The sequence below is a fragment of the Anarrhichthys ocellatus genome, unplaced genomic scaffold (assembly GCF_004355925.1).
Source record: "Anarrhichthys ocellatus isolate YVR2014 unplaced genomic scaffold, GSC_Weel_1.0 scaffold27, whole genome shotgun sequence".
In the NCBI taxonomy this organism is placed as follows: domain Eukaryota; kingdom Metazoa; phylum Chordata; class Actinopteri; order Perciformes; family Anarhichadidae; genus Anarrhichthys; species Anarrhichthys ocellatus.
The window spans coordinates 2,534,096-2,556,595 of record NW_022280057.1 but is presented as its reverse complement, the minus strand read 5'-3'; the positions used below and the strand labels follow the sequence as shown (position 1 = coordinate 2,556,595).

Below are 22,500 nucleotides of genomic sequence, written 5' to 3'. Positions count from 1 at the left end.
CATATTGTGGGAAGTGCATATTTATTTACATCTGTTGTAAAATTAAGTGTGTGTGTGTGTGTACAACTAGGTGGAGGAAGTAAGTGCAGCACTAGAATCAAGCAATCTTTCATGCTTGCATTGGAATGCTGATTTGTTCGGCCAACTTGCGGTCTTTCATGTTTTTCAGTCGTAGCAGTCATGGCCGAGAATTTGCTTGCTGATTTCAGAACGGACGTGTTTGCTAGTTAGTCCAACATGAAATTAAATCAAACCGCCTCAGATACTTGTCAAAGCAGAGATAAAAAAAAATAACCGTAGCCAGGTGTTAGGACTTGATCGCAGCTCAGTTTTCTAGGTCAGATGACACACACACACACACACACACACACACACACACACACACACACACACACACACACACACACACACACACACACACACACACACGAGTAGCCGTACTTTCACTTCAATGCACGTCCTGCGCCCTCGCCCACAGAGACCGACAGCTCTCCTCAACTAACCAGTCTGACGGGTGTTGTGGCTCAGCGTGCAGCTCAGACAGCTGTCCAGCCTGACAGTTCAATGCTTCCTTATCTACATACATGGAGCTGTCAGTCAGCAACACTGCCAGTCAGCTCCACTGTAGCAGCCCAGCAGAGCCTTTCCTGATGTGCTGGTGTCTGGCTGTGTCCGTTTCTGTCAGCCCCGCCAAGTTGTGATAAATGGGTCCGCAGAGACTCCTCCCTGATGGATTTTGCATATTCGATGGCCTGTATCAGAGGATTGAAAGTCAGTTGGAGGAAGCACAGGATAGACACAATTAGCTTGGAAGATAGTTGATGTGTACATGGGGCCACAGGTTGTTGTTGTGAGGCACTATCACTTTGGCTGGATTTAATGAGAACCCTCTGGAGCCCGGAGCAGACTGATTTAGTTGTGTCTTTTAGTGCTTCGGCCTGCTGGCTCACATCCTTTTAAATGGATTTGTTGTTCCCATTAACCGCAATTTGTCAACTGAATTGGAGGCATCCTTGTGGTTCAACAAGCTACGGTGTATAAACTTATCTTCATTGCTTTGTCAGTGTAGTGTTGCTCTGCAACGATGTCACATCATCTCTCCAGCTTTTTCTGTCTCCTCTTCTTTGCACAAGCATAAGCAGCGCATCGTCTGAGTGACAGTAGAAACGTGTTAACCTCCCGCTGTGTCCCTGCAGTTATGGAGTACCAGTTGCAGATCAATAGCGTCAAAACCAAGCTTCAGGACACCCGTGCGCGAAAGAAACAGCAGGAGGAGCTCATCATGAAAGTGGAAAACCAGGCCCTCAAAGTAAGCAATGAACACACTCTCACACACTGTTCACTTATTCAGAAACTAGGTCTGCATGTACAGAAACATAAACAAGAACATGCAGATGAGCTTGGAGGCAGAAGTTCTCTCAACAGTGATGTGAAAACAGCTTATTACACACAGTGTTGGAGGCCATTATTTAGTTGATGTTTTCTTAAAGCCTTGATTATTACATTTCTCCCGTCAGCCCTCTACTATATCAGCATTCTATGTGGAAAAAAATGGCAGGCAAATTGATTGTTCTGCCTCTTTGTTGGAGACTTTACAATGAGTGAAACATGAGCAGACGCGGACGTTTTTTACGTTGCCATTTAGAGCTCTCATTGCCTCGTGTTTTGGGACCGTCAAAGCCCGATCTCCAGTCGTTATTATCACGGTTTCAGGGAAAAGGTCAGCTGTCTCTGACTGGCATTCCAAGTGGCCTTTCTGTCAGAGAGGAAGATGGTGACATAAGCAGTCCAGGCCGACACATTTAAAGCCATCACAATTTAACGAGGCTCAGTGTGTCGACTCGAACAAATCTTGTTTGTCTCTCTCTCTCTCCTCACAGAACCGCTTCCAAGCTTTGTTGGACGAGATCATTCTGCAGGAGGAGCGGGAGATGGAGCAGGTGAGAACCTTTTTCCTAAAAGCCAAGGACCAGCGCCTCGCTGTCAGCTCTCTACAGCTTCCAGCACTTTACACAAATGTATCTTGTATGAATGTCAAATACCATGTTAGCAGATGGCATTGTGCTTGCTGTCCTTTTTAGAGCCAACAATTTTCATGCCTGATAGCAAATTCAATCACGCAAAATTGAATTTGTCAGCAGCTACCAGCAGAGTCCTTTTTGCAGCTATGGTGGCCATAGTGGCCGCCCACTGTCTTGCGTTATTGTTTGTATTGATAAATGAAGGCAACAAATGAATGTGAAAAGACATGTTAATCATCATCCACTTACCCTCCAATTACACCCTGGGGCTGGCTGGCATCAATCACCACTTCTATTTCCTGCTCCCAACAGCTGGCCTCCCTGCAGGAGCAGCTGGACTCATTGATAGAGAAGTGACCACCAGGGGGCAGCGTCATGTCATCTTCAGCCTCACATACACACTCATGAAGAGGAGAAGGAGGAGGAGGAGAAGAAGAGCCTTGGTCGAGGGAGGAGAGAGCGTTTATTAGCTGACTTGCTGTGTCATTTCTTTCAGTTTATCGTCTCCATACAATAGGCATACAGCATACTGATTTATGTATTAAAAGTCAATATTTGTTTTTATTAAGTTGACAAAATGTGTTGTTTATTACTGTGTGATCGAAGTATTTGATGGCTTCAACTTTGAATACTTAAGCTTGTCATCTTAAAGTAAATGTAGTCTTGATCAACTTTTTGTTCTTCACGACCTGCATGAAAGAAACTGCAGCGATACACAAGAATTGGAAACTGTCATTAGTTTTGCATTTGGCACACGTGGGCTGATTGATGTTGGTAAATGATAAATGTATTTTTCTGTAGGTGGATGAAGAATACTTTTAGTGCATTTTGCTCACAATACTTATACTTAAGTAAGGTTTTAAATGCAATACTTTTACCTGTAGTGGAGTATTTTCACAGTGCGGTATTATTACTTTTACTTCAGCAAAGGGTACTTCTTTCACATCTGCACAAGCATGATAAGCACAGTTAAAGACTTGTGTGCTTTTAAGGCTCCATAGCTTCAACTAAATTGTCTAACAAGCACAGGCAGCATGTTTGACCTTTTACCCAATCAGCAGACTACAGTCGTACTTGGCCCTAATTAAGAATACCGAAATGGAACTATAGAGCTGCCTAACTTTGGCAAATCAAACACTTTTTGAAAATAGTTTTTTGTATAGAATAACAGGTTATTATGTACATACAGGGCCGCCTGTTCAATTTAGAGCTGAGATGATTAGTCGATTCATTGATTAGTTGACCGACGGAACACTAATCGGCAACTATTTTGATAATCTATCAATTGCTTTTGTCCTTTTTCAAGCAAAAATGAACTGTTTCCAGAGTCTCAAATGTGAGGATTTGCTGCTTTTCTTTGTCTTATGTGACCAGAAATTGACTGAACATGTTGTGATGGTATTGTCTGACATTTTATGGAAGCATCTATTAATCGAGACAGTAATAAGTATATTCACCAATAATTAAAATAATTGTTCGTCCCAGTCCTAGCTCAAATTTAAGTAGTTACTGTTACTTCCTGTCCACTCTCCTGTGTACTGTAAAGGACTCCCACTAAACCATCAGATTACCTTCCAGAATGATCTTAACTTGTTCGAGAGTGATCTGGGCCTTTCTTGCTGGCCCGTTGGTCATCTCTGCCTCTCCCCCTCCTTTCTGCAGGGATTGCCCACCAATCACAGGGGTAGGCAAGAGATTAGCTCCTCAGATTAAAGTGTCCACATCCAAACCCTGTCTAATCCTGCCATCTGTCAGAGAGCAGCTAACCAGCCAAGACTCTCTCTCCACTAGGCTAATTAGAAAGCCAAGAGAACGCAGACCCAGAGAGGAAAAGACAAATCTCCAAAACACACACTTTTCTGTCGGGGACTGCTCGAGGCAGAGAGACAATGGAGGAGACGTATCTTCTCAACCATCAAGGAGTCAAGAAGAAGATTCTGGCAGGAGGCAGAGGACCGCTGCCACACTTTGCACCTGGGACAAAGGTATCAAGTCACAGTTAATCTGATAACCTAAATAATGCTAGAGTCAAACTCAGCATGATAGAAGATTAGTCCTTGCATAATTGCCGTTGTGATGTATTAATATTCTTAGTCTATTTTTAGCCCTATGTTGCATTGCCCACTTCAATTAGATTCTGTTGAATTATTCATAAAGTGAGGGAATTTATTCTGTATCTGGCTCTTACACACAGAGCAAACATTTGGTCAACCAAATTGCAACATGTTTTTGGCACTGTGTCTGTTCATCCACTGATCCGCTGGTCGCCAACTTTTTTTCCCTTCCTTGTCAGATCCAGCCATATGGCACCGAGCCTGGACACTGACAAACACTTTCCATGACAATGCCAGCATGAATTTACCTGTGTGTGTATTACAGTGTGTGTCTTCCCTCCTCGGTGAGGTGATTCCCGGTTGCTCACACAGTTATGCCATTATACACAATCTGTCAAGCTATAAATAGAAGGTTGCATGCAGCCAGCCTAATTTTACAGACTGTTGCTGAAGGCTTTTGTAAGTCTTTCACATGCACACAAACAGATGGAACACATAATGAAAACCAGCATGTATGTATCACATAAGAAGTGACTGACGTATATGACAGCATTCAGTCAAACACAATTTTCTGAAAATAATGAAAATAATCAAGGTTTAAAAAAACATTAAAGAAATTGTCAACAGCGGAACGTCATCAAAGTTGATTGCCAAAGTTTTTCTCTCATCTATTGTATTTTGTTGTATCAGATGTACAAAACAGGGTCAAAAAGGAGCAATGAAAACATGCATATATGTACACATACATGCATACATAGATTATTCATGGCCTGAAAAACAGTCCCCAGAGGATTCTTCAATAATAAAACTCGATTTGTTTCAAAGGACAAAGTAACAACCTAAGTATTTGTGGACAAACTGTTCACCACTATTAGATTCTCTATGTATTTTATTGTTGAGGAATGGTTTAAATCACTCATTACTCTAAAACTCTTCCTGTCCTCTGCTCCCACTTTCCATCCAAGCTGGTTTTCCATTTCCAGACGCTGCTGGACAACTTCGAACGAACGGTCATTGATGACAGTCGACTGGCTGGCAGGCCGGCTGAGATCTTTTTCGGAAAGATGTTTAAGATGGAAGTCTGGGAGACCCTGCTGGCGTCCATGAGGATCGGAGAGGTGGCTGAGTTCTGGTGTGATGCTGTTGTGAGTTGAATTACAGACTTTACACACACAATTACAGACTTTACACACACACACACACACACACACACACACACACACACACACACACACACACACACACACACACACACTGGGATATTAGACCCCTACAAGAGGTCCTAATGAGTGTTCATGAGCGAGGAAGGGAAGCTTTTACTCTTCATTATGATTCACACAAATCAACCTTCTGAAGCCTCCTACATGTTCAGCTTTATAAACACAACAGAGCAATCTTGCAAAGTCTAGTGATTTTCCTTCTGGAGAAAAATGTAATTTGCAAGTTAAATTGTTTCATGTGTTTTCCTTCCAGGACTGATTGGCGCTGGCTGGCAGCACCAGGGGGTTAGCATGATTAAGTGCTTCTATGTCTTGTTGCAGAACCGTTTATGTTTTTGTTGATGACTTAATTCTGCAGCACACAGGCTTGTACCCCATCGTGTCCAAGGGAATGAGGCTAATCGCTCAAGGGAAAGACCCACTGGAGGGTCAGAGACACATGTGCGGCATGGGAAACATGTTCCACTATCACTCCACTGGTTTCCCAGAGCTGGATGAGATAATGAGAACTCCTCAACCACTTATATTCATCATGGAGCTGTTGCAGGTAAGCACCAGTGGCAAAACACTGTATGTCGCACTGGATAGCAGAAAAAAGATGACAGTGTAGAACAATCAGCTGTCTTCTAGTTTTGATCTTTTCTCAGATGTTAGCATCTGTAAAGATAAGCACATTGTAAAAAACAAATGACATATGCCTTTTCAGCTAATCCTTTTCTGTAACTGAGGCACTCCTACAAAGTTTTGGGGAATTCACCGACATAAATGACTGAAGTCAAGTTTCGCTCTACCTAATATATTCAGCTTTGCAATGATATTTCATGCTTGAAACTCACCAGGGAGTCCAGTAGCAGCAGTAAAACATCATATCTGTTTCAGATTCACATTGTTTTTCAGTCAAGTTGACAACTCTTCAGTGATGGACGATGTACTCCTTTACTTAAGTAAAAGCAACAATACCACAACGTAAAAATACTCAACTTCAACCTGAGCAGGTCTAATCAGCCATCACAAAACTGAAAACACCTGTGTTTGTGCAGGCCATTAATCTTTAAATATATCATGTTTTATCATATGTTTTGAACGTAAAAACAATTTAAATACCTTAAATTGAAATAAAGAAAAATGTACTTACTTTCTTTCAACCACAGCTGTTCTCTGTACCTGTTCCTTCACTTGTGCTTCCATCAGTGGAGTTTTTCTCCTGTTGATTATTTTTGTTCTATTGTGCTCTCCTCCTGCCCCTGCGGCTTCCAGGTGGGAGACCCCATGTCCTACCAAAGAGAGTCATGGATGATGGAAAAGGATGAGAAGCTGCAGACAGTGCCAATTCTCCACATGCAGGGCAATATGTTGGTCAAGCAGAGAAAATACAGAGAGGCTGCCAGCAAGTACAAAGAGGCCGTCCTGCTGCTGAAAACAGTCCAGTCCAGAGTGAGTGAAGGCTTAAGGAAGACAGATGGCATGGAGGGAGAAAAACAAGTGATGTTCAGGCTTGTTACTGAGGTTTCCTCAGGATTTTAGGTTTTTGGGACATGCAACTCCCGCTCTTTTCCAGTGGGAGATTCCTGTTTTCCTGTTTTGCTCTGCTTCACTGTGTCCCGGATTACAGGCAGTAGGGCTTGAGGGCTGGCAAAGGAAAGAGGAAAGAAGAAAGAAGAGCAGTGGATCACTGTCTTAGATGAGAGGAGGATGGAAGATATGAGATATTTTGATAAGAGAGTGTTGAGGATTCTTTTGTGCGTGAGAATGATTTTTGGCAACTTAAGACATATTTACAAGTGTGATGGTGGAGGCTTTCAGATAGTTGGCCTGTGTGCAAAGAGCTAGTAAAGCTCTGTTCAGCAGAGATGAAGCTTTGGGTATCCTTCGTGGTCCCAAAGTCATGTCATGTTTGAGTCTGTGTAAAAATATTCAAACCTACAGAATTCAAATAAATTATTAAAATATGCGTAGAAGACGCCAACAAACACAACTGATTATGTTCTTGTTCCTCCCTCTGTGTAGGAGATGCCGGGTGATATAGACTACATTAATTTGGGTCGAATGATCGTCCCCCTGGAGTTGAACTACTGCCAGTGTATGTTGGAGCTGGAGGAGTATTATGAAGTTATAGAGCACACCACCGAACTGCTGGAGAAACACAACGGTAAAAGCCTGGTTGAAATCTGCCAGATTTAATTGTTCTCATTTTTTCTGATTTCTAATTAATCCTTGTTTTTGGCACTGAAACACATCTTTAATTTACCATTTCCAGGGATAGTTGAGTGGCTCTGTCCAACCCATAACTTGTTGCTTTTACGGATTAAATAAACAAGAGATAACATGTTAATTAGTGAGATTTAAAGGTGTTGGTAGACAGATTTTTGGCGTCTTTGGACAGAGCCAAAATGTCAAAGTATTCTTTGCAATCATGTACATGAAAAGCTGCTCGGTAATGAGTAAAATAAGGGCCTGTACAGAGTCACAATCCCTGAGAGACAAACAAAAAGCTGACAGGGTCTGATGCCTGCTTTATTGCAGTGGTGGTTGCATGTTGCAGCTGTGTATTCTTTGAGAGTGTATAGGAGGGCTGTAGCTGACATTACAAAGGGCTTTACAGTTGGAGCAGCCCTCTGCATTGTTCTGTCATACCCATGGCTACTCATATAATCTTAGAGGAGCTCACATGCTGGCACAGTCTCCACTTCAAAGCCTTATGAATTATGCCCCTCACCCAGAGACAGAATCCACTGAGCCAGCCTTTATTTTACTCTCTGTCCCTCAGCCCGGATTCCCAGTTTTATATTCGTCCTTGTGTGTGTGTGTGTGTGTGTGTGTGTGTGTGTGTGTGTGTGTGTGTGGTAGGAGGAGGTGTACAGTCGTGAATGTGTGTGACGCTATGATGTCTGTGCTTGAGCTTGTGTGGCAGGAGGAGAAAGGGTGTAAACGTGTTTAAGAGTGATGGGGTGTTGTGGAAATGATGGCCGGGAGTTTGTGAGCTCCACTGGTCCAGTAAGAGCTATCGACACAAAGCAGCAGCCCTCTTCATTGAGCTCTTAAGAATGATCCATCCCATACATCACTCCACCTTTCCCTTCTTCTCATTGTCTCCCTTTTCAGTGTCTTTATTTCCCTTTACTAATCCTTTTCTAGCTCTACCCGCTAGTGTAGTTGTTCCTCCTGTCATCAAACTCATGTTGTCTGTATCAGTTAAAGTCAGCCATTCTACTGCTGTGTTATCCCTTCAGCCCAGTTGTTCTTTAGAAAAGCGCCCAATGGTGGCTCACTGCAGTGTCTCGGCTTCTGCCAGAGGCAACAAAGAAATCTGTTTGAATGTTGGCTGAATGAAGGTTTAGCTTAGAGGGAAATTAAATGCAGAGGAAGAGTGAGAACCTGAGCCATCAGTGGTTATCGAACCAAGCACATGAGCCTATTCTGCTGAAACAGAAAACTCACAGCGTGGATGTGTGAGATTGTGTAGCCACGTGTTTTAAAAGAATAGTATGACACTTTGGGAAATGGGCTTATTCACTGTATTTTTACTTCATATTTAACAGATAGACACGAGAGTGGAATAAATTCCCATCTGAAGCGAATAAACGTCATGTCAAACTTTTTGTTTTAGACAAAGTTAGGAAATAAGATGCAGTGTGTGTGCATTTTTTGTTTATTTTTTTGTTTTGCCAACCCGGGGCTTGTGAGAAATACACAAACTGACGGTACACACCTCCAACACTGTCCTAAATGTAGACAAATCGCCACTTGAGCTTCAGCAGACAGAGCAGGTTTATTATTCAATATCTCATGGTTAGGACATTAAAATGTTCTTTTCTCATATCTGTCTGCATTTGTGTTGTTTTTCTGTTTCTCAGACTGTATGAAGGGCTACTACAAGAGAGCCAAGGCCCACGCTGCTGTGTGGAATGAAAAGGAAGCCCGGAGGGACTTCAACATGGTGGCCCACCTGGACATCACTCTGGCCTCTCTCATCAATCGAGAGCTGAAGGCCCTGTCAGAGAGCATGAAGGAGAAGTACTGGGAGGAGAAGGAGAAATACTGGAACAAGCTGGAGAAAAAGAAGAACAAAAATGAAGAGGAGGAGCGACATGATGAAGATGAGAAAGAAGAAGATGAGGGAGCCAAAGAAAAACAAGAGGACAGTGAAAGTGTGACCACAGAGAGTAAAGATGAAGCGGAGGAAGAAAAAGGTAAAGCAGAGTCTCCATCCATTCTTTGTGCTGAAGGCCATGAAGAGGAACTCGGGGGAAATAAGGTTACACCAACTGAAGGAAGAGATAACGAAGAGGAAGCGAGCTCTTCTGAGACCAATCCAAACGATGCCACTAAAAAAGAGGAGAAGGACTGGCAGCAGATGTTACGACTGGTCATGTTGCTGCAGAACGAAGGAAACTTCCTCATTAAAGAAAATCAATTTGAAGAGGCTTCTGGAAAGTTCAAGGAGGCCATGGAATATGTGGACGTCCTTCGGAATATGGTGAGTGTGACTGATTACATAGTGAAGTTGTGTAAAAGCATGAACACAAGTAACAATGTTTTCTGGAAAAAAAAGATAAAACTTTTTCAATGATCATCCAGGTGGACGTCAGGATTGACGTTAGCAGTCCACTCTATTCAGCGTTATGAAAGGATTGCATGTGACAGAAACTAGTCCTACAAAAGGGTTGTGGCTCTTAAAGTATAATCATCTGTCATCGTTTCCTTTCTTTTCTTTTTTCTTTCACTGAAAATCAGCTGTGGCATTGTAGCTAGCGAAGGGAAGAGCAGAGAAAAGAACTCTAAATATAACAGCACAGAGATATCACCGTGACAGCGCTCGCCTGTGCTTCTTTTCTCCCTCACTTCTGCCACGCCTCGCTGTCGAACTCCCTCATGCCTTTTACAGACAACAAACTCCCTCCTCTCGTCAACCCACCCTCTTCCATCCTCATTTCACCTAATCTTACAGTCCACACTTCCTTGTCCCTGTCCCTGTCTTCATCATTCCTCCCTTATATCCTCATCTCGCGTTCCTGCTGTCACATTCTTTCATTCTTGTTTCATCTTTTGAACATTTCCTCTGCCATCTATCACCACCTCCTCCTCCTCCTCCACTCTCCTCACCCAATCGACTCCCACCCACCTTGTCCTCTCTTTGTGCTCATCAGGTTGATCAACAGGGCGAGGACTGGGACTCGCTAGAGAAAGTATGTCTTCCGCTGACTCTCAACCTCAGCCAGTGTATGCTGGAGCTCAAACAATACCAGCAAGTGGTGGAGCTCAACAACAAGCTGCTGAAGAAACATAAAGGTAATACTTGTTGGTGTGAAGTTGAGAGTTTGAAGCAGGGGAGAAAACAAAAAGATGTATTTTGATAAAGAAATAGGTACATGACTAAGTATAAACATGCTCTGTTTTCAGTTTTTTTTTTCCTTTCACACCTTCATTTTTGAGTTTAAAAATATCAAGATCTGTTTCCAGTACAAATGCCTGGCCCTCAGCAAACGCCTGCCTTCACGCTGCAGCAATCCTTGATCTCTCTGTTTACCAGGAAAAGAAGAAACCAAACATTCACAACCACATTGCTGAGTCTCTTTCGTTCCCCCAGCACCCACCCATGGACATCACAGTCAAAAATGAATTCATTGTTTGCTTTGTTTCTGCCATGACTGAATTATTTATAGTTGAGGCTGATGAAATGGTTGTTCTTATGCTTTCCTTTTCCCTTCATTTACTTTTCTCCAACTTTTGCCTTCTACTTCGTCTCCTGTCTGGTGTTCAGTGCAGTTATTTCATCCTCCCATAGTTTACTTTACCCTCTGACTCCTGATCTTACAGCTGTGTTTCTTCTCCTGTTATCCTCACGAGGTCTTCACATGTAAATATTTCAGCCATTCATAGTAAGCCTATATTTTCTTCCCCCATAGGTAACTTTAAGGCAGTGTATCAACGGGCAAAAGCACATGCTGCTTTGTGCAACAAGGATGAAGCTCGGAGGGACTTTGATAAGGTGGAGAAATTGGACCCAACGTTCAAACCCTTTGTCCGCCAGGAACTGAAAAAGCTGGGTGAGAGGGTTCGCATTATGCACATCCGCCAGAACAAGACTTACAGGGAGACAACACAGGAGAAGTGGGGGCCTGGTAGGAGCAAGGCAAAAAGTGCAGCAAGAAAGAAAACCGTCAAATGTGCACAGAAAGCCACTGAAGTAGAAAAGAAGACGGAAGAGAGTAAGATAGAAGACAAGGAAAGCTCAGAAAAACCCGCCCCTGCTGAGACCGAGGGAGTGGATGAAGCAGACACAGAGAAAGATCCAGATGTGAAAGCTAAGCAGAGTAATAAAGAGCTAGAGAGTGGGAGAGCGAGTGGAGAGGGGTTAGATAATGAAAATATAGAGAGTGTCGTGGTTCATGAGGACGGGCAGGGTGTACCAGATAATCGAGCAGCAGATAAAGATAGCGATCCCGCGCCCACCAGCACAGGCAAAGATAATGTAGAGAGCAAGATACCAGCGCAGGATCAGGTCAGAAAGAAGGTCAAATGCCAATCAGGTGCTGCACTGGGACCAGGCACAAGCCAAGGGAACAAAGCCACCTGTGATAAGACAGGAAATGGTGGCACTCAATCAGAATAGACCAATGGGTGGAATTTATCTTGTGCAGAGCCAAAGGACCACAGGGGACGATGAATAGACCTTAAACTAACAGCAATATGGATGGAGAAAGGGAGACAGCAGGATAGACAAGTGATAAACAGCCAAGCCTCAAATCTCAACAGGAAATATTGATTCTGCCACAAACAAATCCAAATATAAACACAAGGAGGAAAAATTAATACAAACAGACTGCGTTTGGCAGTTAAGTTTCATTGTTCGGTTCTCATCGGGATAACTGCAGGCACATGAGAAAGCACACTCGGACAAGGAGTTTGCCAAATACAAAGTTTTTATTTCTGTACACAAAGAGTAAAAAGCAGCCAGTAACCCACTTGTTATTACAGTAAAAAGCCTTTCTTCAGAAAACTTTTTATACAGATTAAAAACTCCAGAGAAAAGACAGCAAGAAGTGTTTGAGCGCTGGACATCGACATAAATCAAAACCATTAAACATTTGAATGATTAATGAGGTATGTTAATGGTGATCTTAACAAAAAAAAAAAAAAAAAACTCAGTTCACCAGTAATGTATGAGTGTGTGTATACATGTATTAGTGTTATCAACACCTTGTTTGAGGTTAGATGATTCGTCGTCATGTAAGCTTAGGTGCATGATAGCCTACATGTTGTGAAACAAAGGCAGGGGAGTAATGACCGTCAGCGTGTTGGCTACATGCAGTAACAGAAGTCTGGAGAGAGACAGCAGTGTCCTCTGGGGTGACTCTTGCCTCTGCGGAAAGCCTTTTTCTTCAATCGCACAGCTTCAGTCACGCCACAGGGAGCAGGGTCTGTTTCAACGGGTGCAGGGAATATAGGGAGCCACCACCAGTATAGAAATTAGTGCATGGACCGGATGATCACGCAGTGAATGAGAGATGACTCTACTGCAGCTGGGGGACCATCAAAGTCACTGGTGTCAAAGGGCAGCAGAGAGAAAACATGGGGACAAACTGTTTGTGTCATATAACCACCTGGTGTGTTCATCTCGACCTGCCTCGTCTATATTGCCTTTAAATAAACAAGACCAGTGTTGACAGGCAGCCCTGTGGGGAGTTCCTCTGCTTCTTTTTTTCTCCACGCTGTCACTGTTGCATCATTCTGTGTATCCGCACACAAAGTATGGAGATAAAAGTGATCATGAATGTGTAATGAGATGTGTGAATAGCAATAAATGAATGAATAAACATTGCATTGTCGTGGCTTTTTTCTTTTGTTCACCCACGAGCCGAGTTGCTACTCTTTGTTCTGACTTTTGAGAGTTTCACCAGAAAAACAATCTTAAGTGATGCTGGAGATGGATTCAACTGATGCTAATGATCAGCAGCTGAACAGCAACAGGCTTCAGTGGAGGTGGAAGTGAAGAAGAGGAGAAGGGAGCTCTCTCTCTCGCTTCCCTTAAGGCTATTAACATTTGTATTACGAGCGGCACATCACCTTTACAACTCACAAACCTGTGGAACCGCGTCCTTGGGGACAGTTCCCTAGCAACAGTATCAAAACGGGCAGCCAGTGCTGAGGAGGATAGTGTGTAAAATATGAGCGCTGGGTGCCTGGAGGGCAAGCCTGTAATAAATGCAGTACATGGGTTTAAAACTCGTGAGTGAGGTCAGAGTGTCATTTAAGGTCTTAGATAATTTCCTAATCTCTCTGTTTTCTGTGAGAATGAGGCAGTAGGATTTGCTGAGAAACACACAGAGCCACAGCTTCCTCGTTTCAGGCATCCTGCTTCTGGAGATTTCGCTGTGGCAGGACCATCAAAGTGAATCTCTCCCACCAGCCCTCTAGCAATAGGTGGATTGTTTTTTTTTCTGTCGACCCTTTCCCCTCTCATTTCTCAGATCTTCAGAGCATCACAGGCTCATTCATAAAAGCCCTATTTAAATGTTTTCAACGTATGGATGCTCTGCTCTCGACACTTTTCCATTGTTCCTGTTCCAGTTAGTAACAGTGTCGCACAAACACACACACTCCTGATGCAATCTAAAAACACAATGAAGAAAAGAAGTCCAGAGAGATGAACTCTGGTTTCATATGGACTCAGTTTGGTTTTAAGGCATTCAATGACTGTGCTATGTCTAGAACAGAACGCACCCTACGACCCTGATACAATGAGGGCAATGATATTTTAACCACTCGTCTTTTTGTACATCTAATCGCAATTAAGTACGCATTAGCAAAGGAAAATTAGGCATGTAGAAAGAGGGCTATAAGGAGAAAGCAAGCTTCAGCCTTGCAGCACTATCGCCTGGAGCTCCTTCCCTCTCTTTCTCCGCACACAGCGGGAGAAGATCCCAGAGTCGACGCCCGCATGCTGATATTTATCGGCAGACATTTCCTCAACAAAAGCCACAATACAAATTGGCTCAAAACGGGAGCGTGCCTAAATCCCTTGAGCCAAAGAGATGAAATGGATCTCCATTTTCATGGAAGTGTCTGTATTTTTAGTGATGCAGCATGGCACGTTATTGATCATGGAAGGAGCCATTTGCGCACAATGAGGAAAGCGTGCATTGTAAATAGGGAGTGTGTATGTAGCAGCATACGTGTGTATGTGTGTGTGTGTGTGTGTGCGCGTGTACGGTGAGTGCAAGTGGCTCTGTATGAGCGTAAAGGGCTCATTTAAGAAAGGGGAGCAATAAGAGCGACAAGCAGTTTGAGAGGATTAGAGGAACACAGTGTGTGCATACAGACGCGCTGTGCTAGCGGGCACTTTGGCTGTCTTAAATAAATCATGGATTTAACTGATGATGTGTCTTTCTCACAAAGTAAATAAGCTCGTTGTGGGTGCTGTCAACTCCCTGACAATCTGCACCACGCAGCCACATGAATTGCAGTCAGCCCAGCCCTGATCTAGTTTACTAGCAAGCTTTGACGTGCTGCCTCCCTTCAAAAAACAAAGATAACAACCATGATAACACATTCAAGGAGGAAAAAAAAAACACTGACGATACAGGCATTCTGACAAAACAAGGGGATATTCTTCTTATTCCTTTTTTTCTATTTTTTAAAGTTCTCCTTAAGAAAGGTCCAATTTGTGCTGTGGACATATAAAGCTTCACACCTTCTAACAACTACACAGGTACTGGTTAGCACAGTGTCTTGGCTGGGCATGTTCCTTTACTTTAGTCTCTCCCTGACCTGCTGCTAATGTTAGTTTCCTTTGGCTCGTCAGCATAATGTCAGGCTGCGCCACTGTAGTGATGAAGCACAGCCTGGCCAAACCGACATCAGCGTGAGCCTGTAGCAGTTTGCATGAAAAAGGCTTTTAGTGCACAGATTCCAGGAGAGAGTTAGCTCTGGGTATCATAGCTGCTGCAGTGGTCACAGGGCCTGCTGTACTGTGGCCTGACCTCAGCCGTATGGAGCTCATCCCTCTGCCATCAGGCTTCTTTTCAGGCTTTCACTCCAGGCCCACTCGGGGTTAGATATGTGAGGTGGTGCCTGAAATTAGGAAATAGAAGAGAGCGAGAGCGAGAGAGAGAGCGAGAGCGAGAGAGAGAAAAAGCTTTTACAATTTTAGCAATGCACGCACAAGGCTGAGGAAAGGATATTGGTTATAACTGAGGAGGCTATAATTATGATAATCCCTTTCTTTGTTCAAGCTACAGGCTTTGGACGGCCCAGCAAATTGTGTTTTAAATTTGACGGGACGGTTTGCAAAGTGTGTGACGCTCTCTTTCTCTCTCTGTGCTACTGTCTCTCCTTATCTTACTCCTCCTCCCTGCCATTTAATCTCCCCCCTCCGACTATCGACCCACAGCAGTACATATTTGCTCTCCTCTCCATCTCTCACTCTCCCGCGGGTGATAGAGGAGCGAAGAGTCCGTCTCTGAAGCGCGGGGCGCTCAGCTGCTGCGGTCCGTGCAGCTGTAGCAGAACTCACCCGGTTCTGAAGGGAAGACGTTTCTTAGCTGCTCGATGACTTCCTGGAGCTGCAGCACCGTATCTTGTTCATGCTCCATATCGTCCCCTGACACACACAAACACACACAGAAGGTTACACCTCTATGAATGGTTAGGCGGGGGATGGGAGGGGAAGATGCACGGTTTCACATTCAATGTATCAAGCACACATCTAGCCATGGCCTAGCTGACCTGCTGCTTCAGTGTCAGTGGTCTCTCTGCTGGCCGGCTCCCCGTGATGACCCCCTCCAGAGACAGGAGAAGACAGGGTTGACGGCTCTGATCCGTTGGCTTCCGAGTCATCTTTGGGCTGTTTTTAAGGAAACACTGATCAACGCTCAATCCAAATGGTTGCTCATATCCATCAAGTTTTAGGCTGCAGACACATATTGCCTTTCACGTAGAAATTAATTTTCATAGTTTATCGCACTCAGCCCGCAGCTCCCCACTGACATCCCTGAACAGAATTATAAAAATGCCTGACAGCTGTTACACAAAATCACTAGGTTACTGTGATTTGTGCTTTGATAGATTTAAAAAGACAGGGTATTGCACTGCACACATCAGCATTGCAGACAGACGTGGGGGAAAGTCTCAAATCACAATCAAAGATGTATAATGTAACTCAGTTGTATTCCCAAATATCACATACTGTATAAGCAACCCAGCATCTTTTGTATTGTTTTAGCAACACTGCGGCAATACTCGGGAGGTGAGTAAGTTCAGTAGTTGCCGTGAAATCGGGGTGTCTGCAGAGATTGGGAGGAATTCATACATAAACTTACACAGACTACAAAGGCTGATTTTATTTTTTGAGGAAACTGTGATATTGTCCTGGGAGAAAAGGAATTCAACAGCATTTTCTTCAGCCAGGAATGTGTATGTCCTCCTCCTCCTCCTCCTGTGCTTTAAACTGAACAAGAAGCATCCTGCACCTCCATTTTAAGTGCCTTTCTCCCTCGTCACTCACTCCCTTTGCTTTCTCTTTATTCAGTGACACAATTTACATCTGAACTCCTGCAACTAACAATTTACACTTTCTCATTTTGTGTCAGCTCCCACTCCGCTATCAATCTCTTTCTCACACCTTTCCTTTAGACTGCAGTAAATCCTTTTATATTAGGCTCAGACTGTCTAAAGGCCTTTTCTCTTTCTATACTGTACTTTCTGTATTCCCTGCTGGTAGTTCAATCTTGCCAGAGTATACTGCCAAAGTTCGAAATTTACATCCTCAGAGCAGTTGTCATGTTTTTTTTCACGTCTCTTCTTTTTTATCTTATCCTTTTTTATGCATTGTACTGAATTTACATGAAGTACTGGATGTACACACTGTGATGCATACAAATGTTAAAAAACCATTAAACTTGAGAGCCACAGTTCAGTTAGAAATATAGCTGAGACAGTTAACCAGAGGCCCTTAACAGAGCAGATGCTGTTGATGATGGACACATTAGTGACTATAGGGATCCAACTTTTGACCTTCCCAGTTTATGAGACAGGGACGTCCACAGCAGAGGAGCCCGAACAGTAAATGCCCAGTCACCTTTAGTTACAGGTCAAAATTGAGTTAGTTACCATCAGTAGAGCCCTAGCAAAGGATCTCAAGCAGCGATCAGGATCAAAGGGAATTAGCAGATTCCAGATATGGGCAGGAGTGTGACCATGCAAGGATCTCAAAGCAGGCAGTAACATCTTAAAATCAAGGGCAGCAAGGATTGGATTGACAGAGTTGCTTCTCTTAGAACGTGTTAAAAGTGTGGCAGCAGAGTCTAGATTCAAACTAATCTATATAGATTGGATTTCAGCCTCTTATTAGATAAGGCTTGCTAGTGCTTGGGAGAGAGAGGGGAGCAAGAGGAGAAGGCATCAAGTTGCTGTAAGCTGCTCAGATAAAGCAGGCACTTATACTACTGCTGGTTCATGGAAAAATGGAATAATACTTATATAATATTACAAGTATTTATATAGTATAAGTAATAATATAAAATATCCTAGTTGCCTTTAAGTCACTCTTCTCCATGAAAGTGAATGAGCAATGTGGAAGGCTTTCTTTTACTGTTACTATCCTTTTTTTGTGGATTTATTATTCTTAAACCTGTTTTTCTTATTTTACACCCCATGCACAATAAGTAAGAAGTAAAAGTATGTAAGCATTAACGGCAAAATATATATAACTCTTGCACCAACAGCACTGAGGCCCTTTAAAACAGGGCGTCGTCACATCCTGATTGGCCACGAGGGGAAATGCACCAAGATGCCCTCAATTCTTAATTAAAACCCTCCAATCAACTCAGGGGAATTGTGACATTCAGCTAAAATAAATTGAGAAAATTGAAAGACAACAAGCACCAAAGAATGAAGGACTGCTACAACTGCTATTATTGGTGTATTAATATTGGCAGAATATTACAGTTGAAGCTGCGAATTATACATAATGCAGGACTGCGAACTATATAATGCAGGGTTTATCAATCTACATATCTAATTATTCCCCAATAGTTTCCTATTAAAAACAATTATATCACTTTATACACTTCCATTTACATCCAAATGCTGAGCTAGCATAACCTTGAGACCGCAGGTCAGCTAAACATGAAATTCTTTGTTTACAAAATAGCAAAATGTATAATTAATAATAGAACTTTGTCTCTATTATGGAATTACACAGTTTCTTCCTGGAAAGTTTCTTCAACTCTCTCCCTGACACCCCACCACCATGCCTCTCACAGAGGTGTACCTGTAGCAGTAGCTCCCTGAGCCTGCAAAGCTGGGACTCCAGCTGTTTGTTGTGGTCCTCCAGGATCTGCATGCGGGTCTCCAGACGCGTCTTGTGTTGTCGAAGGACCCGTGCCTCGGCCAGGAGCTCCTCATCCTGCTGCCCTTCCTCCGTGGGTGAACCTGGTCCACCCTCTCCAGCCTCAGTCAGCATGGGAACCGACGCCGCCTCTTCGTGCTTCCACTTGAGCCTTCTGTACTCGCTCTGCAGCACCCTGAGGACCCACAGTGGAGGACAGATGGAGGGAAAACAGTCAAGCCCACATGCTGGTGCAGCATACAAAACACATAAACACAACCAAAGGTATTTTTCCAGCTTCCACCAAGGGGATAATGTATTGTTGACATTGTAGCACACGGAGAGCAATCATTTTCATTTCACGCATAAGCTGCAATAAATCATGTCTTCTATCTCCTACATGTGTGATACTAAGCGTCAACTGATTACACACCGCACTGTGAAGCGTTACTAAAAAGCTGCCCGTATCACAGTGTCATCACGCCCAAATATCCAGTCCAGTGGATCAACCCTTGTATTTTTTTGACAATAGCTTTACTCCCACGGACTCCAATGCTGTATGTGTAATAATAATAATTGCAAATTGAACACATTTCTTTCTCCTTTAAATTGTTTTTCTTTTCTTCTCAACTGGTTAGAGCCCAATATGTAGAAAAGCTTTGAGCAAGTAACCCTGAGAAAAAGGCACCAAGCTAATAAAACAATGTTAAGTGTTTTTAAGCCGTTAAAGAAGACATGAAGTCTCCAGTACACCCCCCCCCCCCCCCCCCCCCCCCCCCCAAAAAATAAAAACAGTGTTAAAGGTGTTTGTTTCTCGTACTGATGTATTGTTCAGATATGAGCCACATGAGAGCCACAGCCGCTGTTATAAACTAAGCTACAGTAGCCACTATAGTCATAAATAGGACAACAGAGCACACTGCAGTGTCATTACTGAGCTGGGTCAAGGTTTCAGGCACCCAAAGGGCACAAGTGTATGTGTGTGCGTAAGCTGGATGTCGCTGTGCGTGTGTGTGGAAAGGTCACAACCGATTTGAAGACGAGAAAATAATTCGTTTGAATCATCAAGGTTGCCTCTGGTACCCAATTAAATGGATAGGACAAAGGAATTTTGCATCATTTATGGAAAATGCCTGAGCCTCTTAACAACTAGGAAACAATAAATTCAAATTCAAGCATTAACATCTGAACTAATGTGTTGAAGAGCTGCTTTACACTCGTATCACACAGGTCCATCCATAATGGCCTCTTCCTGTCTTTTCTGCAGGACACCAACAAACTGTCAAAGTGCAGTGTTTCATCGTTATCAACACATTATTTTACAGAAGACACGCTGAAAGGAGTGCAATTCCTCCGAGTAAACATAAGCATATTTGTGTTATTGTGCCCCTGGAGCTTTACTGATGAAAATCACTCCCTAAACCAAACTTTTACATCTCTGCTTCATGTCTTAAGACAAGCCTTGGTCTAAATCTCATTCTAATCCATAATCAAATCCAACAGTGAGTTGATGTGTAATCAAAGTTCAGAAGCATTTATTGTGTGTGAAAACAAACACGCAGTGATAACCCCACCAGCTGAACAAATGAAGAAAAGAACCCGGCTCGAGACTCAATGCACCAAAGTGTCCTAAGACACGTGTTTGTATTTTCCTGGATACAGACCTGTTCTCATTCTCCAGGCGGGCCAGGGTGCATTGGAGCTGGTCCTTGTCCTGGTGCTCCAGGTGGGCCAGCAGCATGTGCTGTCCGCAGGGTGAGTCATGGTCCAGGGCTGGGCTGGAGTGACGCAGGAGGTACTGATCTTCATCCCTGAGTCCCCCACACAGGAGACAGCACACTGAGCCACCAGCAAACAGCCACCAGCAGCACAAAGCAGAGCCAAGGACGGCATGTGCGAGCACACGGGCCAAAGCAAGGCAAGGCAAGGCGTGCAGGACGAGGAAAGGTATTGCAATCAAACAGGTCTGGACGGAATGGGATGGGACACTATGACAAAGGCATTGATCCAGGTTCACAGTCTAATAATTAAATATCCTGTCATAAACTTGGCTCACCACAACATTAAAAACTCACTCACATTTATTAAAAATTGAAGGTGGATCTTAAGATACATCAAAAACATATTGCCCAAACAATAAACTTTGTTTCATGATGGAACGAAAAACTTATTGCGCAGACTTATGATTGCAGACCTACGGCTGTAAAACAATAGATGCATTTGTGAAGGTTTGGCAATTATTTTAATGGAAAGAGTGTTTATATGTTATAAAGCAAACTATTTTATTGAGCCAAATTATACATCACAGAGGTATTTATAGGCCCACTTCAAGCAGGCCGCTTATGTCTAGAGATGGCGAGATCCACCTTAGTTGCAGATGTGTTACTTAGGGAGTCCTACTTTGATGCATGTGTGGGTTAACGATGATCCAGCTGGTCTGTGAACATATCTCAGCATTTCATGTCATAGGTATTCCTCAGAAAAGTTTTTGATTTCATCTCATTCCAAATTTGTATTTACTTATTTAACCGTTTAACTTTTGTAAATACCACCACCACTTACCCACATTATTATTATTACATTTGATGTTAGTGTTGTTTACCTCAGTTGATTTTACATCACTGAATTGAAAGCTGTTTCACATAACATTTAGATTTTTATTACAATTAAATTAAAGAGTATCTGCTATTATAATCAAATTAACCTACTTTTTAGTTTGCTTACATTAGCTTGCCGACATTACTGTATATGTAATGATGAAATGTTGACATACATAGGTAGCTTTCCTATAATAGCAAAAACAACACATTGATTCCGATATGGATTATTTTGGACCCACTTATGAATGACTGAAGCATATTTTCATGTCCGTTACCTGGAAATAAGCAAAAAGTGAACTGGGAACAATGCACACAGGTGGAGGGTGAAGGCTACACACACGGGCAGCGTGACTCAGGACAGGAAACAGTATGATGCCTGCCAAACACCAGCTGGAGGCACAGATAGCACAGCAGCATGTTCAGAGCCGTGCAGCAGGAAAAACAGAGAGGCACTGACAGACAGAAGGACGGATTGGCAGATTAAGAACAACAAGATACAATGGCACAAGAGCGGAAAACAGCACTGCTACACATGAAAGAGGTAGAAGTGAAATGTCATGCATACAAACACACTCTCAGGCATCGAGTTATAGACAGACATGCAAACATTATGTACATGCACTGATATGCAGACATTTTTGTGACAAAGCTCCATCCAAGCGACACGCAATACATGCACATGGCAACAAAGACATTGGGAGCAGGCTTCAGCGGCACTTATTCCAGAAATAAAAAGCACTGCTTAAAAAAGTGTTGCACTGCGTAAAAGTGGTGTAGTTTCATCTAAGCCTCTAACTAACTTTTACTGTGGTGTCAATCACAGCCTTCTCTCAGAGCACACACACATCAGTCACATCTAAAAAAGACATAACGAGCACACTTCACAATACACACACGCACACACAAACACACACACACACACACACACACACTCTCACACACACCTAAAATACCTGATAACACTTTGAACAGAGCTGCTGTGCAAGTAACCTTGACTTTAAAGTGCAATGAAAAATATAAACTATACAGAGAAGGAGGAAATGGTTGGTAGCCCACACAGATGCCAACAAAATAAGACACAGACACACACAAATATTACCATTACCACTCTGTCCACCCGACACTTCCACAATGAGGACTCACCTTGTTGGCCACCTCATTCACATCAAACATCCCCATTCCTCTCACTGCTGTTACCTTGCCACCACCCAGCTCCTCAGCCTGCTTTACACACACACACACACACACACACACACACACACACACACACACACA

The 22,500-nt window shown here is 43.1% G+C and overlaps 3 protein-coding genes across 7 annotated transcripts in view; 2 read left to right on the top strand and 1 right to left on the bottom strand.

The window, feature by feature from the left end:
* The window catches only part of taf7 (TAF7 RNA polymerase II, TATA box binding protein (TBP)-associated factor), an 8,433-nt gene extending 5,130 nt beyond the window's left edge, over nucleotides 1-3,303 (top strand). Inside the window, exons 10-12 of the mRNA XM_031862575.1 lie at nucleotides 1,197-1,309; nucleotides 1,881-1,940; nucleotides 2,334-3,303. Coding sequence (XP_031718435.1) covers nucleotides 1,197-1,309; nucleotides 1,881-1,940; nucleotides 2,334-2,378 — 218 coding nt within the window. The 3' untranslated portion in view covers nucleotides 2,379-3,303. The remainder of the gene's footprint in view (nucleotides 1-1,196; nucleotides 1,310-1,880; nucleotides 1,941-2,333) is intronic.
* A 153-nt stretch (nucleotides 3,304-3,456) lies between these two features.
* On the top strand, nucleotides 3,457-13,108 carry LOC116391726 (myb-like protein X). Its single transcript, XM_031862573.1, has 9 exons — nucleotides 3,457-3,705; nucleotides 3,813-4,006; nucleotides 5,041-5,220; nucleotides 5,654-5,842; nucleotides 6,553-6,729; nucleotides 7,303-7,444; nucleotides 9,150-9,772; nucleotides 10,443-10,584; nucleotides 11,202-13,108. Exons 2-9 carry the CDS (start codon nucleotides 3,911-3,913, stop codon nucleotides 11,906-11,908), a joined length of 2,256 nt encoding a protein of 751 aa, XP_031718433.1. The 5' UTR covers nucleotides 3,457-3,705; nucleotides 3,813-3,910; the 3' UTR covers nucleotides 11,909-13,108.
* Nucleotides 12,201-22,500, bottom strand: part of drp2 (dystrophin related protein 2) — a 132,395-nt gene continuing 122,095 nt past the window's right edge. For 3 of the 5 annotated variants that reach the window (XM_031862567.1, XM_031862569.1, XM_031862571.1), the window contains 5 exons: nucleotides 20,290-20,436; nucleotides 18,569-18,821; nucleotides 16,024-16,141; nucleotides 15,812-15,898; nucleotides 12,201-15,369 (listed from right to left, as the gene is read on the bottom strand). In XM_031862567.1, the coding sequence (XP_031718427.1) occupies nucleotides 15,350-15,369; nucleotides 15,812-15,898; nucleotides 16,024-16,141; nucleotides 18,569-18,821; nucleotides 20,290-20,436 (625 nt within the window). In that variant the 3' untranslated portion in view covers nucleotides 12,201-15,349. Of the gene's footprint in view, nucleotides 15,370-15,811; nucleotides 15,899-16,023; nucleotides 16,142-18,568; nucleotides 18,822-20,289; nucleotides 20,437-20,541; nucleotides 21,942-22,500 lie in introns of those variants that run through there. The other 2 variants (XM_031862570.1, XM_031862572.1) reach the window with 2 other exon arrangements.